General features: G+C 41.2%; 1 protein-coding gene across 2 annotated transcripts; it reads right to left on the bottom strand.

Moving 5' to 3' along the window:
• Window positions 1-5,936: 5,936 nt before the first annotated feature.
• cbx6a (chromobox homolog 6a) lies at window positions 5,937-14,933 on the bottom strand. Of its 2 annotated transcripts, none has more exons than XM_069666667.1 (5): window positions 14,794-14,933; window positions 13,660-13,703; window positions 13,444-13,509; window positions 12,739-12,805; window positions 5,937-11,679 (listed from the first exon to the last, which is right to left on the bottom strand). In XM_069666667.1, exons 1-5 carry the CDS (start codon window positions 14,860-14,862, stop codon window positions 10,396-10,398), a joined length of 1,530 nt encoding a protein of 509 aa, XP_069522768.1. In that variant the 5' UTR covers window positions 14,863-14,933; the 3' UTR covers window positions 5,937-10,395. The 2 variants fall into 2 exon arrangements, with proteins under 2 accessions (XP_069522768.1, XP_069522769.1); XM_069666668.1 differs by having other exon boundaries at window positions 5,937-11,676.
• Between the last annotated feature and the right edge of the window lie 952 nt (window positions 14,934-15,885).

The following is a 15,885-nucleotide window of genomic DNA, read 5'->3' as shown; positions in this document are numbered from 1 at the left end:
TAGGACGCCCGCCCCTGATGTCATGTCTCGATTTTTTAGACGATCCACCGGCATATTCTGGTCGCATTTAGGATTCTGTACCGCTCTGAGCCATTGCCTGCATCGAAACCGTAGTATTTCACTCCAGCATCTTTCGCTGGGCCGTTCCTTTCAGAGGGAGGGGCGCAATGCCTGCTGGGTGTTGTAGGAATGTAGGATGGGTGAAACCACGAGCTGTTTGTACAACTTTCCCCACAGCTATGGCGCCAATTTCAAATATTATTGCTTCTATCGATTACAGAGAACACCAGCTTTGACTGACAGCGGCCTTTTCCAGGGGTGAATTGCTCCTTTAAAAAGGGACCACATCCTAATGCACATTTTTTGTGGCTCGCCTTTGATGTGACGTTTTCAGCTTAAATCAGTCGATATGCATTTGCTATGCAAGGTACTCCTTTTCTCTGATTATCATTGTTATAAGAAGAAACAACCTTTTGTTTCCTCATGATAACAGCTTTGTTATTGGAGATAATAAAATGATACATTTGTGATCTCAAAATAATGGCATTGAAAAATAATTGCGAGCACAAGAGCAAGATGAAAAATTAAGGGATCAACAACATTTTTGTGCAATTCATTCTTTGCTCGAGAACTTGTTCTGTACCAAGTTTCATGGCAATTCATGCAATTGTTGTTGAGACATTGATTTCAAACGCCAAAGTCAGCTTGCTAGAGGTAATATCCGGACAAGCCAACGGACTGTCCAACCTCTCTATAGAGCTTCACTCACATGGCTAAAAAGAAAATGTGAAGTACATGTTTTGTGACTGCATTGCACTTGTTTCCAATTGATCCAGCTGTAAAGAACTTCGCCTCATCTTCTCTGATTCATTTCTCCATTTTTAAAGTCTGGAAGGATGCTGTCAGTGTTTGATTTTGAAGGACTGATGTTTTAGAAGTTTAGAGTTAGTTTTTTTTCCCTGACACAGCCTAACCTTGTGAACAAGACTGAATATTTCAGTATGAGACATGAGTTTTTAAAGTGAAGAGGCTGGAATAAAAAACTGCAAAATAAAAAGTCCTTTTCATCTTTATTACTTCTGACTTTATTCCCTCCAAGGTCTTTGAAAGGAATGTTCTACTTGTACTTTGGTCAGTGGTGAGTCAGATAATGTTCATAGGGCTGCTTAAGATGAGGACTGAGATTTGTAGTCCGGTCTTGCTCTGCTTGGCATGAAACTGTAATGATACATTTGTGGATGTTCAGTCATTGAGAAAGTGACAGATTTTCATTTGATCAATTCATAATCTTGTGCAATACGTTTTTACTACTGTACAACTGTCAATTTAATTGCCACCATTACTTTCTTACTTTTAGATGATCTATTGTAATATTCTATTAGGCACTGTCTCTTTTGCATTAACCCATACACTTTATTTCTTATACTTTCACTTATATTTGAGGGTTTTTTTGTATTTCTCTAATCTTGCACTGTATTTTTGGAGCAATCTGGCACTAGAAGTTCCTTCAGGATTAATCAAGCTCTATCTTATCTTATTTCTTTGCTTTAATTATTATTAGCAGCTGTATTGTTCAATACTTTTGTAGCGTTTTACCCTAAAATCTGCCGTTATTTTAGTTTGGTTCATGTTCCTTCTTCTTACTTTAACATGTTTTTAAAATGAGTTTACAGACTTGTCTCAAGTAATTGGTTTGTAAGCATAATCTATCATAAAAATGCATTTTGATATTGTATAAAGGCCTCTAAAGAATCTTTGAATATCCATTAATGATTGTTTGGGTGTTTGTAAATTCCAGTGGTATGCACACATTCTCACATGTGGCAGGAGTTTGGGTGGAAGCGTTTTATCTGTTTCTTTATCACACCAAAACAGAAGGCTCATTTTGCCGGAGGAGATGCTGAATGTTGGAGACAGTGTGGATCTCGAGAGGCCAATCACTGCCATGTATTTCGGGGGTGCCCAGTAATGAGGCCTTTATGGACAGAATTTCACAAAGCACTGGAAACCGTATTTAACACTGGTCTGCCCTTGCAATTTTTCACATTATGTTTTTAAGGAAGGGTGGATTTTCAGGCAGAGCGACCTGATAAATATCTGTCTGGTGTTTTGATCTCAGCTGGTAAAGCGATCACAAGGTGCTGGTTGCTTCCTGACTCTTTTGTCCTCCTGGCCATAGGACTGTACAACTCTCAGTGATGGCAAGGGGGAAGCAAGCAAACAACGCACAGACTGAAAAGTGGATTAACACCAGGACTTAAAGCATTATGACAATATAACGCCAACTTAGTTATAAATCTTGATGCACATTTGCACCGTATTGTTTTTGCACTTACTCTGCTCATCATGTTTAAATGTGCACTACCTCCATGCAGCCACTACTCAATGTTGCAGTGTTTAGTTGTAATTTTAATAGCCTTTATTTTTATTTCCATTTTATTTAGTCTCTAATTATTATTTCTTACGGGTTTAAGGGGGTGTGGGGGGTTGGGGTGACAGATGTGTGATGTCATATGTCTTGTATAAGCTACTGGATGCCGACATTTCCCTCGGGGATCAATAAAGAAGTATCTATCCATCTGAATAACTCTGTAATATTGTGTTTTTTTGGAAAGTCTCAGTGATTGAATTTTTGGTTGGTTTTTGCTTTTGTCTTTTCTTTTTTTTTCCTTCTCTTAAGTCTCCCCCAGTTACATTACTAACTGCTTCTGAATGCGCTCCTTAACCTCTCCCATTTGTACAAAGTTCTTAAATCAGAAGAATGTGTGGATGGCAGGGGAGCTAAAACTCTGCATTGATGTACTGTAATATAAATATACTGTCGTCCCAAAACAAAGATAAAAAATAATGCATTTTTATTCTTTCTTTCAAAAGGCCAAACTTTAGATTAAATGATGAAAGAATGTTGTGAAGAGCTGCAACACCTGTTTGAGAGTCCTAATGTTTATTCAATGCGATTTTTTTTTTAAGCCAACCAATTTCTACTGTCCATAATCACCAAACAAGCATTGGTGATGAATGACCCAAAACGTCGTGCTCAGTCGGATGGTAAGTTGGGTGGCGAGACCTTTGCCTAGGGTGGCTTTGGTTTCTGTATGGATTCTACAAACAAGATGTGTTAACTTGAGGTGCTTTATGGAGATTTGATCATAGAACTATGTTGTTAAAGACAATAAAGTGAACATGCTTATTTGCAAAAAGGGTCAGACTACGTCTTTGAAATTTTTAGATACAAGTCAGGCTCTAAAGGAAAAAACAGCACATGAAAATGTTCAGATCACTGGCTTGAAATGAAGCTTCAATAACTAACACGGTCAGTCAGAGGTTTAAACTCCTGTCAGGCCTCCCTGCAGAGACCAGCAGCCCAGATTGTGGATTAATCTCCAGAGGTGGCTGATGTTTCATGCATAAACACACAGATGTGGGCCACTCGCTTCAAACCACGATGACTATTTCAGTTCCATCTGGCTCGTAAGCCCAGCGGTCCCCTGCCAGAAAGATAAAGAGAGGGAGCACGGGAAACCTGACAAGGGGCTGTCTGTCTATCACCTCTCTGTGTCAACTCTCGCCTTTTTACATCCATTACAGCAATCTGAACAGAAGAGAAATAAATAAAACACCGTCTGTGCAAAGAAGAAAGCTGTTTGAACTGGATGTATGTCTTTATCACAGCATCAAAGCCCTCGGCGATGAACACCAGGGCGTGATGACCTCAAAATCACCCCCAGCCTTCACAATCCCTCTGAAAACACGGACACAGGTCGCTGTGATGCACCAGTGGCTCAACAGCTCCTCTCTGTGGGACACCTGGGAACTACACAAGGAGTTTTACATCGTGAGTAGCAGAAGAAATATAAGAATGAATGTTTTAATATTTGTACTCTATTTTTTTTTTCCAGGATGTTTTAAAAAGTTGTATATTTTTTATAAATCCTGTCTACACTGTGCATTGCCTGCAGATTCAGGCTTTAAAACTGCAGTATTCAATATTTTTATAATAAAAATAGATCAAATAACTATGTGTAATGTGAAAGGTCTTACTAGAAGTACTAACATACCTTGGGAGACTACCTATTAGCAGTTTATTGTTGTTTTCTTTTATTTTCGGTTCACTTTTAAAATGTAAAATATGCAACATTTCCTAATACAAGTGCCTTCAAAAGACGAGACCTGTATCATATAAGTTATTGAGCTGTGTACTTACATAATCCCAAGGAAAGGTGGCATTTCATGCGGTCGCCTGTCTTCCATGGAAACACTGGAAACATCAGGTGATACGTCAGGGAGGGAGGAAGCTGACGAACTGTTTACATCAGCTAATGTTGCCTTCAGCTACTTCATAGAGTGAAATTAAACAGCATTAATAAACATAACATGAAGAAGATTACCACGTCTGAACATGATTCCTGCAAGAGTCATTTTTGATTTTCAGTTTTGGATGAATGAGGACAACAACTCCTATTCCCACGCTACTTCATCAAATGTCTTATCATTTCGATTGAGAGATCTCTAGGAGCAGAAATGCGTCTCTCACAAAGCTGCAGATAATATGAGCATGAGAGCTCTGATAAACCAACTGTACAATGCCTGCTCAGCATCATACGGCCAACAGACACAGCTAGCATCTAGATGGTAAGCATAGACGAGCATTTAGCTCCTTTAGAGACGGATCTTTCCACCAGGAGTTCCCTGGAAGTTTTTTTAAAATATAATTTGAGATTTTATTGAGCTTTATAACAACGATAAATTGACTGTACTTACATAGCACTTTTCTAGTCTTCCGACTGCTCAAAGCTGCTTTTACACCACATGTCACATTCACACACTGATGGGAAAGGCCTAAGCGGCAATCTCCAATCAGATCTATGCCCATTCATACCTACGCCACAGAGAGCAACGTGGGATTCAGTGTCTTGCCCAAGGACACTTCAACATGTGACTGTAGCAGTTGAGAGGCGACCAACTCTAACACTGAGCCCACAACAACAAAATTAAAAAGAAAACAATAAACAAACTAAGACAAAAGAAAAGAATAACTAACAAACAAAAGGACCAGGCAGGACACCTAGCAGACATTCACATAAGAAGGCCAATCATTTAGTTACAACAATGCAGCGAGCAATAGTTCACAACAAACTCATATGTAATGTATCGGACCACCAGGTTCATGATAAGGTTAGGCTGCTCCTTTTTAGATATAAACCCACTACAGCTATCCCACTGTTCTTTCATCATATCATTTTTTGAGTTCAATCTTCTCAACACGCAGCGATTCCCATCATTTGTTCCTTCCACATGTTCAGTGTAGGGGTTTCAGGTTCTTTCCAACATCTCAGAATCAGTCTAACACGGGTTATTAAGCCAGTTGTTAACACTCTAAATGCAAATTTACTTAACTGTGGCACCAAGGCTTTGTCCCCAAGGAGACTCAACCTTGGTGATCTGGGAAGTTCACATTCCAACCATTCATCCACATAATCCAAAACACTCCTTCATAAAGGGGAAAGCAAGAGGCATTCCCATAAAGCGTGCATGTACATACCGCCTTGTATTTTCCAACATAAACCGTATTTAATTAGACCCATATTATTATAGAGCCTTGTCGGAGAGTAATAACTATTAAGTATTTTATATCGAGTACATTTGCCTCTGGCTTCTTTAATGTATTTACCATTACAACATATACAAGTTGCCTGGAAGTTAACGGAGACGAACAATAGAGCTAAGAGGAGAGGGAATATTGGACTTACATGCAGGTCGGCCTCAAACTGTGTAACGTTCCCTTTCTGGCTGAACCTGTTCATGATACAAATGAAAGACAGAAACAGAAAAGTAACCAATAACACAAACTGTTAGGAACATTTGTCAACGAAAGAGAAAGAAATCGACACTGTACATCAAAATATGAGACAACACAAAAGTACAACGAGACCGAATGCTTTTAAAGAGCTTTTAATTAAAAGCTTTGTACAAGAAACACACACAGAAAGCAACAATAGTTACAGGTAACATGACACTGAATACATAATCTGTACAATAAGGGTTTGCAAAACATGCTTCAGAAGTTCAGATACATTAGAATGTGATCATTATCCTCCACCTCCTCCTCATTACCATCAATACAATGTACATAATTCATATCAGCATTAAAGCAGACAACACTGCAGTCTTGACACATTAAAATCAGTTTGCCTTCTGATCAAACCCATAATCGACTTTTTTAAAAAAATGGCGTTCAAATAAACAGCGTCATATTAACATCATTATGCATATTTCAAAAAAAGTATTAAAGTACAGTACAAAGGAAAAACAACCTTAAAAAGCACAATTCATTAAGCATCTTTTCCCATACATTAAAATGAGGATCCTTCCTTTTTTTCCAATTCGTGCCAAATAAATGCAGCACTTGAAATTACATCACATATCAATGTAAAACGATTCAAAGAGGGAAAAAAGGCTTAAAAAAGTAAAATAATAAAATCAAGAGCCCTATTTGGTTGAAAGATAGGCCACTAAGTTGAGTTGTGCTACCCCATATGAGAACAAAAAAAGAAAAGACATTTTGCTATCAACTGTTGGACACATTGCCTAGCAGCCTAATACCTTACACATCTACCAACTGCAAGAGTCACTTCTATCCACCACTTAAAGATATTAAAGATATAGTAGATGAAAAAATCTATTCCAAATCATTCATCCATTAGAGAAGAAAATAATCCTTTACTTCATTCGTTTCTTTTTTTCACTTCTGAGGATTAAAATTAAGAACTGACCATTTTTAAAGTACCTCAATTTAAATCCACCAATTACGTAAGAGAGACTCACTTTCTTCACATAATGGATGTCCCACTTTGGAATAAATCCTTCCACGTGTAACCTATGAGAGTATTGAAACAGTTTGACAACAACGAGTAGAACCATCCAGTACATAACAGGAGAGGAAATCCTCCTTGTCTGAGTGAACAAATACACAGAGAAAGTTGCGATTGCAACTATGGAAAATAAGACATCAGAAGCCCGTGAAGGCTTTTAATGTTAGTGATACTGTGATCTCTCATCTTAACCTTTGCAGTCATGGCAGGTACGGAGGTTTAATGTATTTTTCAGCATGTAAGAGCGGAGTAAGACGAGGTAAACGTCACCTAGATTGCAGCTGGGGTTGAATGGAGCAGCTATAAGGCAACATATGCGGAAGATTTTAATATATTCTAACACAAAAAAGGTGCACCACAGAAAGAGCCATGGTCTGGAAAAGTGTACACAGAGCAGGCCGCTCCAGAAAAGGGTTCAGAGTTGGTGTATAAAGGGCTTAGTTTCTTCAGACGCACTTGAAGGTTTAACATTTTTTTCAACAATTTCAAGCTTTCAGGCAAGTAGCTGGAAACAACCTACAGTGAAGGAGCTCGGATGAGCTTCATGGTCAAGAACACGAGGGCGACTGATTGCACTTTGAGATCAGGAGTTCTCTCTAACCACCAGATTACTTGAAGAAACAGAAAAACTGTGCCGACATCCTTTGCCATGTAGTCAAAAAGCAACACGTAGGTTTTTGCCTCGGAAAAATGTAAAAGCAGCAAAGCAGGAAACATAATACTTGAACTTAAAGTGTCTGGAGAAGTACAGAGTGGATCAACCCATTAGGAACAGACCAAATATAATTTGCCTGAAATGTTTATGTTTGAGTCTGGGATATTAATAGACCCCCGGGACGAGTTTAAGAACCCTTGTCATTTGGACACTATTCCTGGGCGTCCGGTTTTGCCATCAGACATCAGGATTACATGTAACAGAAATCCAGGCCAAGACTTGCTCATTTTTTCTTGGCCAATCTTTATAGTTAAGCAGCTGGAGACGCAAAGTCTGAGTTGAGAGACTACGTCAACAATAGGATTTGTATCTGCATTCTTCTGCAGATATGAGTTTACAGAATTACCATAAAGCTAAATCTACATCAGTTAGCAGGTGGGTTCCTAACGGGTTCCAAGATTGCAAATCAGAATGTATTGACTTCTTGGAAACATCAACCAAAGCCTACTCAGATGCGATCAACACAAAAACTCTTATAACTCGCCGATTCAGCATTCATGTACAGATATCTGTGTTTTAGAAATTACATTGGGTCTAAGTCCTTGTAGATTCCACAGCACATGCTCACGAATCACAAGCACCTTGAAACTGCAAGTCAGGAAGCGACCAGGTTCAAAGTCAGGCTCTAACGCCAAGATATGGTGCCTCGCCCACAGAGTCAGAAAATACATAGACACAACGGAGTGGACTGGTTCTGTGAAGTTCTTGTTACTCTTCATGAATTCACGCAAGCCCTCGTGGCTGAAACACAGTGCAAAAGGCGAGTTAAAGTTTTACTGAATTTTACTTGAATTTCTGAATTTCTGTTTCAGGAGGCCATGGTTGGCTGGCTGGGAACAAAGATCAAAGATATAGGACACAGTTTGAAGCTACAAGCAGCATCGCTACAGACATTGGCTGACCTTCGAAAAGGCATATCTGCATGTTATTACAAAATGGGAGGATGACAATTGACAGTAGCTTGACTGGTGGTCTGCAATCTCATCCTTCGGGTCGCTACCCAAAGCCCATGACCATGTGTGAGGGTTGGAACATAGATTGACGTGAAAACCGAAAGCTTTGCCCTACGGGTCAGGTCCGTCTTCAGCAGGGCGGTTCAGTATAACGTCTGCATTGATGCTGACAGTGCACCGACCCATCAGGCTATCTCACAATCCAGTCGACCCTTACTGGTGAACAAGAACCCAAGAACTCCTTCACATGAGACAGTAACTCACTCCTAAACGTTTGCCTGTACTGAACCATGGCCTCAGACTTGCTTGACTCGTATTCTGAACGCTTCCTACTTGGCAGCTCACCACCCCAGTTCTTGCTGGAGGTCACAGTTTATTTAATCTAACAGAACCACATCATCTGCAAAAACATTTACATTTCAGGTGTGAAGACGACATTCCTTCCTTCTTAGTTTCAGAGATACCAACACTTCAACTGGATATCTGTTCACATCCAAAAGCAACTGGTACAGTAACCCATTACCATGCCTAAAACAGGGTTAGTTACAACCTTTGTCCTAAATTGGCACAGTCTTGGGCTGGTTTGGTTTCTCTAGCCCTGTTGATAGCAAAATAAACCGTCCAATGCTACATAAGCTGCTTCTATTAACTTTAAAAAAAGCTTACACTGTTAATTAAGAGCCGAAGCAGAAACATCCAAATGAGCAAAACAGGGTGTGAACAAGTTTGCACTTCCTGCCAAAGAGGAAGTTAAACAGACAAACTCACCAGCGCTATTGATTTTTACAAGCTCAAACTGCCTGGATACATTTTCCACAACCTTCAAACACCTGCCAAGTAGCTCAAGGGTTCAACAAACTGCTATTTTTAGCTGCAGTTGTTTTTTTTTCCAGCCTGAACTGTGCTCAGCTCATGGACCTTCTAGACCTTGACGAGTTGAGAAGTTATCTGGCATGTAGGAACAATTTCACAACTAATTGCAGGCCAGTTTAGAGTCTTGGAGGACATCACATAGTCAAAGAAAGAGGTGGGTCACTGAGAAAACAAGGCAAGCAGGGAAAGACGGCAAGGACAGCTTAAAACTAATGTTTTTGTATATTATTTTGCAGCTTTTAGGGTTGTGCGTGCATATAAATACTTACTCATTCTGTATGTATATGCATGTGCGTTCAAGACAGCAAGAGGAAAAGGCCTTTGAAAAATTGATGAACTACATAACATAGGTCGTCTTTTTATATGCAGTCAAGTGCATTGCAATTACCTCGCTGTATTGATGCAATATATGAGAGTCCAACTGTGTTAAGTACAAGAACACATCTCCTCATTTATCACTAACAAGCTGGACCTCCAATGAGACAAGGGGGCAGAAAATTGGCAAAACACCTGAAGGCCGTCAATGACCGCCTCCACAAGTGGACGTGAATCCGAAAAAGTATTTGTTTCTTTCAAATACACCAAGTGTGCTTGACAAGAGCTCCCCAAACAAAGAAGATGGGTGACCGAACAAGCTAAACTCAGCATGCCTGAAGCAATTAAAAAATAACAAATACTCCATCATCATAATCTCCATCAAAGTTTGATTCGAAAGAGTCATTGCTGTGCAAGTGGTCAAATATGGCAATTTAAGAGACACGAAGGGCGTATTAGCTGCCCCCCTTTTGAATTTATACAACTCTTCTCTAAAAAAAATATGCTCTTTTTTACTATTCAATAGCTGGGCGGTATTAAGTCACATTACATTTCATTTGACAAATATGGACACACCTTTCAGGAAGGTATGAGGGGGGCTGAGGTGGCAACACTGGTGTGATATTTTTCATCATCAATGGCAATCAACTTCATAACATCTGATCTCCTATGGCTTGGGGAGGGATGGGTCATCTGAGGTTATGCTGGGGGGAGGGGAGGAGGCTTCTTCAGGGCTGGCAGAGGGTGAGGCAGGGCAAGAGGCAGGGGAGGGGAACTCTTTAATGGTGACGGTGACTAGGTTGGTGGTGACGTCAGTGACCACTACATCCTTGCAGCTCGGGGCCATTTCGGGGTGCCAGTCGGGGTCTCCTTCAGCGGGGACCCTTTGGGGTTCAGTTGGGGCGGAACTCTGGTCCCCAGGGGTAGCAGAGGAAGGGGTGGCAGGCAGCTGGTGCTTAGCCCTGTGTTGGCGAGGATTCTTCCTGCCTCCCTGTGAAGAATCCAGAGCCCCTTCCTCCTCTTCATCCTCTAAGGAAGAAGAGGGTGACGAGGGGAGGAAAGGAGACCCTGACGCTGTGGGGTCAGCATCTGAGGATTGGGCAGGAGCAGGCGACTTGGTGCTCTGGACCTTCTGGGTCTCTGTGTGAGGTCTACTGGACTTTTTACCCTCTGTGGAAGGAGAGGCTCGTTTAGATGCCTGGGACTGAACGGCTGCAGCTTTGGTGGTAGATTTTCCTTCAGAACCGCTGGAGCTAGAAGGGGATGGAGGCGACTGGTACTGGGAGGAAGAGGAGCGGGTGTCCCTGGCCCCTGTGCTGGAGCATGACCCTGGGTGGGAGGGAAAGGGTACAGGGCCTCCACACTGCAGCCCAAATGGCTTCCCGTACATTGGAAAACCAAGCATCTTCAGGGGCGGCTGAAAAGGTCTATAGGGTGCCTCACCCTTCTTCCCGATGATGCGATTGCGGGAAGGGATGTTTTGGCGTCCACCTGTAACATTCCTGCTTCCTGCAGCTGCGCCACCCCTACCTGGCTTGTCAATGACCTTCAGGTTGAGGATGATCCGACCCCTTTTGACCTCCCGTGGTTTGACTCTACGGTTGAGGATGCGGACGGTCTCAGAGAAGGGGGAGACGTGCGGGCGGGCGGGGAAGCCCCCAGGGTTGGAGAAACTTGATGCCATAGGGTCTGAGCGTGGCAGAGGGCGCCTGGACATCCGGTGGCAACGGTGAATGTCTTTCTTCAGCTTGTGGGTGGCTGCAAGGGAATTGAGTTTAGGAGAGGGTGCTACAGTTGAGGAAGAGGAGGATGTAGAAGCTAAATGATGAGGTGAGGCAGTGGAGGAGGAGGAAGGAGCTGCTCGGCTGGAAGTGGACGAAGAGGAGCGCGATGTGGTCTGGCGGGCATTTGAGGCCCGGCTGCTGGTCCCCCCTTTTTGGACACGGGCCTGCTGGAAATGGTACAAAATAAAAACAAATGAAAATATTTTATGCAATTATATGAATGGCATATAAACCTACCTTCTTCATCACAATTAGTACAATTTGTCAATATGAAAATAAAGTATGCACAATACCCATGTCAACTTTAAAAGCACGATTTGGACATTTTGCAGGTCCAAAGATATCTGTTGTTGTGATTCTAAATGGTCTCTATATGCCTTTGCAGTATGAGCAAAGGTTCTTATTGAGATTGATTGGCTTCCAAAAATGTGGCACAATCATGATAGACAGAAAAACTGTTTTAAACTTGGAAAGAACTTTTGTATGCTGTAAGTCAAATGGCTCTAAATATCTAGAGTGCTGGGCCACCACATGCCCCAAGAACAGCCTCAATGCACCTTTGCATTGACTCTTCAAGTCGCTGAACTATACTGGAGGGATAAACTCCATTCTTCCAAAAGACACTTCCTCTTTTGGTGGGAGAGCATTATCGGAAATAACGGTCCAAAATTTCTCATAGGTTTTGAACCAGGTTGAGATTTGTGATTGAAAAGGCCATAGCCTATTATTCACGTCATTTACTTACTTATTACATCATTCATTGGGCAATCATACCCTATGGATGGGGGCATTGTCATCCCCAAGAAACCACTCATTTGATAAATTTGGTCAGACTGAACAACTTCATAATATTTGTAGGGACCATTCCCTTTATGGTGACAAGTGGACTAAACTTATGCCAGCAAATTGCCCCCCACAGCATAACAGAGCCACCACATCCTCTCAATGCAGGGCTTAAGCCTTCAGGTTTTTCCTTTAATTTGTCATCTGTATGTACCTGACGGCACCGTGCCTGCTCCAAATTGTTGTGTGAAAACGTAACTGGCTGTGTGTCTAATCAAAGATGGAAGACGATGGTCATTGTGTGCCACCGGATGGCTAGTTTTACATTTGTGCATTATTGACCTTTCAATCACTGCTGATGTGCTGCAGTGTCCATGAATACCAATAGAGATCAAAAGGCTCATGTTATACATAAACATTAGAACAAGCATCAAAATCTGTACCTTCATAACAAAGTTTTTGGGTTTTGGGCCCCGTTTCTTTGGCCCATGCATTTCCCTTTCCCGTTCCCTATAAAAAGGAAAAGATAGTTACAGCGATGCAGACTACAAAAGTTAAAGGAGTATATAAAAAGAACAAATATACAAGAGCAAATACAAAAAACAAAAGAAAAGACAGTGATGAAAGCAGTGGTTGTGTGAAAGTAGAGCAGTCAGGCACAGGGAACGTTTGAAGCCACACTGGAATGCATCACAATTCTCTGTCTGCACGTGTCCATTTTAGTTTCCTTTTGATGTGTCTTTTTAGTTTTGTGTGTTTGATGGTGTCAACTTTTGTTTCCTGTCCATTTAAATTTACTGTAAACATTCACTCTCTGTGAGGAGCACAGGCTTTTAAGTGGATTGAAAGCAGACATAAAGGACTTCAGCTCAGATGGTTGTTTTTTACAATCAGGAAGGGAAGAGGAGGAGGAATGTAAAGACACTAAAAGATTTAGAGCACAAGCAAGCACATGCAGTATAAGACACGTAAGTTGTAAAATATGGATATGTAGAAATGTTGACAATTAATTTAAATTAACAAAATGGACATGCTTTAAACATTAGAAGTCACAAGCAGACAATGGCATCCTTAGAGCACACATTAGTCTTTTTACAATAGTGCTGCACATGGTTTATGTACTCTCATTATGTACTGGCTTTACTTACTTTTGCTCAAAGCCCAGTATCAGCCTATCGTCCAGAATATTCTCCTCTGGCTCCCAAGTGCTGTGCCTAAACATGATGGAGCAAAATCAGGAAAACAAATAAGGAACTTTACTACAAGAAAAAATATGCACCAAGGTGGATCTTACCAATAGTCATCATAATGAAAGGGAGGACAGTAAACAGATGCCTAAAGCCAAAGTAAGGAGAAGCACTTACTTCATGGCCCATCCTTTCCATTTCACCAGGTATTCAAGTCTTCCCTGCAAGAGAAAGACAGATTGTGAATTACCAAAAACTGCTCATGCAAGACAACTATTAGAAGAAAATCCCTTAAATGTAAAATGCACTGGCAGCAGCGTCATCCTTTTTGCTGTTCAGTCTGGAAAATGTCACTCTTGAATTTGATTATGTTTCAAAAAACAAATTGTACTGATCGTTGTGGATTTCATCTAATTCGCTTAGAGTGCCTTCACTGTTCTTATCTTGATGTGAGCTCATCCCGGCTCTGTAACTTACAATCTCTGCCAATAATATCATCCATATTTAACGTCAGATATTGTGCATTTTCTCAAGGTTTTTTTTGTATACATTATATAGGGACTTGGACATCATCTTCATAAAGGATGAGTCACTTAACATCTGAGTGAGGAGCCTTTCTCAAACCTAAACCTGCTTTTGTGCAAGTGCATGGATTTCATTTCACAGGAAGAGGGTGAGACTATGAAGTTCTAGCCTGAGTAACTGGTTATGGTGTTAATATCTTATGTATGTACAAGTATACAAACCATAGTTGTGTGATTAAACAATGACACACTAGTAGAAGTCCTTAGGCAACCACTACTTTTTATTTCATCATCAGAAGATGAGTGCACGCACTAATGTTTTGAGGAACACCTTTCACAAGCTGCAGCAGAAAGTAGCAGTCTGCAACAGCCTTTAATGTGGTTTCTACAGACTCCTCCACAGGCTGTAAAATGCAGACAGTGGCCGTATAGCTTTAGCTACCATTAGCTGGCAGAGAAAACGGGCCCCTCCATTTCATAGCACAGCCCTCGTCCCGTCGGCTGCCTTGTTCTACAGCTAGCCCCTTCTTTGTGTGGCTGTTTTTATTACCCTGCTAATGTCTGAACATACGAGCCATGACTGATAGCCTCGCTCGTTTGCTACTAGCTAGCTCTGGCTATTCGGGTTAAGGCATCCGCCAGCCAACAAGGCCTCCATAACATTGCATAGGCGCAAGAAAGCAAACTCGAGCCTATGGGCTGGAGTAGTGCCGTGCCGTGCTATGTTGACCGCGGCCAACATCTGCGGGAAGTCAAAACACGCGGGACGACGGCGGTTGTAGCTCACCTTACGAACGCGGCGTTTCAGTATGGCTTCCGCGGCGAAAACGCGATCTCCCACCGCCGAGAGCTCCATCTTTCATGCCCGTAGTAAGCTACCTGTGTCTGTGTTTTCCTCCCTCCAGACGTCAAGCTCTGCTGTGTGCTCGGGCCGACCACAGCCAAACTGTGAGAGAGACAGCAGACACACATACACACACCGCTACAACAGCAGCAGCGGAGCAGCAGCGGAGTAGTTAGCTGTCACGTGGCCGGGGTCAGCCCCCTTCGGTTGTCCTGGCAACGGTGAAGACACTCACGAGGGATGCAAAGAACCGCGCGCTACTTTGAGCTCTCATCTTCTCCGTTTGATAACAGGCGGCGCCATGATAGCTCCTCTCTAACACATTAGAACTTTAAGAGTTTGTGTTAAGTTGAATAAAATATAAAATATTGCCATGACCATTTATTTGTATTCTATTTATACAGTTCTAAGAGATACAACACAGCTTTTTGTTTTTTAATATATTGCACTTTTAATATTTAATAATTGTAATTGTTTTCTTTTATATACGTACATATTTACCTGTAATGACTGCACCTTGATTGTTTTATACTGTTAATTCTATCTTTGTTTTCAACATGTAAAGTGTCTCTAAGTACTTTTTAAAGCGCTATATAAATAAAAAATATTATGATGATTATTATTATTATTATTAATACCTGTGCTATTTCTACTGTATCATGTCAAAGTTATCTGTGAATCTGTATCTGTAACTAAACAACTTTCTCCCTTGTGTTTTCAGACACGTTGCTCTCTGATTGAGATGGCAGTCTACAACTACAAACCAAAAAGGAAAGGGCAGGACCCAACTTTAGTGTTTAGTTTAACACACTTATCTGCTCTCTTTAGAAAATAAAAACAGTTTGAGTTCTTGAAAGTTAAAAAAACATGCAGACTATGCTGGACAATTTCCTGTTACTATTCTGTTCCCATCAAAATATTCTCTGAACAATCCGTGTTAACAGCTTCAAAATCTTCCTAGTTTAAGATTTCTTGCACATATAAGGAAAAGCAAGAAATGGCGCAAAACCTTTTTTAGCAGGAAAGAACCAGTGG

This window comes from Semicossyphus pulcher, unplaced genomic scaffold (assembly GCF_022749685.1).
Source record: "Semicossyphus pulcher isolate SPU_LCO1_2020_fin unplaced genomic scaffold, fSemPul1.0.p SCAF_17, whole genome shotgun sequence".
Lineage (NCBI taxonomy): Eukaryota > Metazoa > Chordata > Actinopteri > Labriformes > Labridae > Semicossyphus > Semicossyphus pulcher.
The sequence above is the reverse complement of the archived record's forward strand: the minus strand, read 5'-3'. Positions and strand labels throughout refer to the sequence as shown.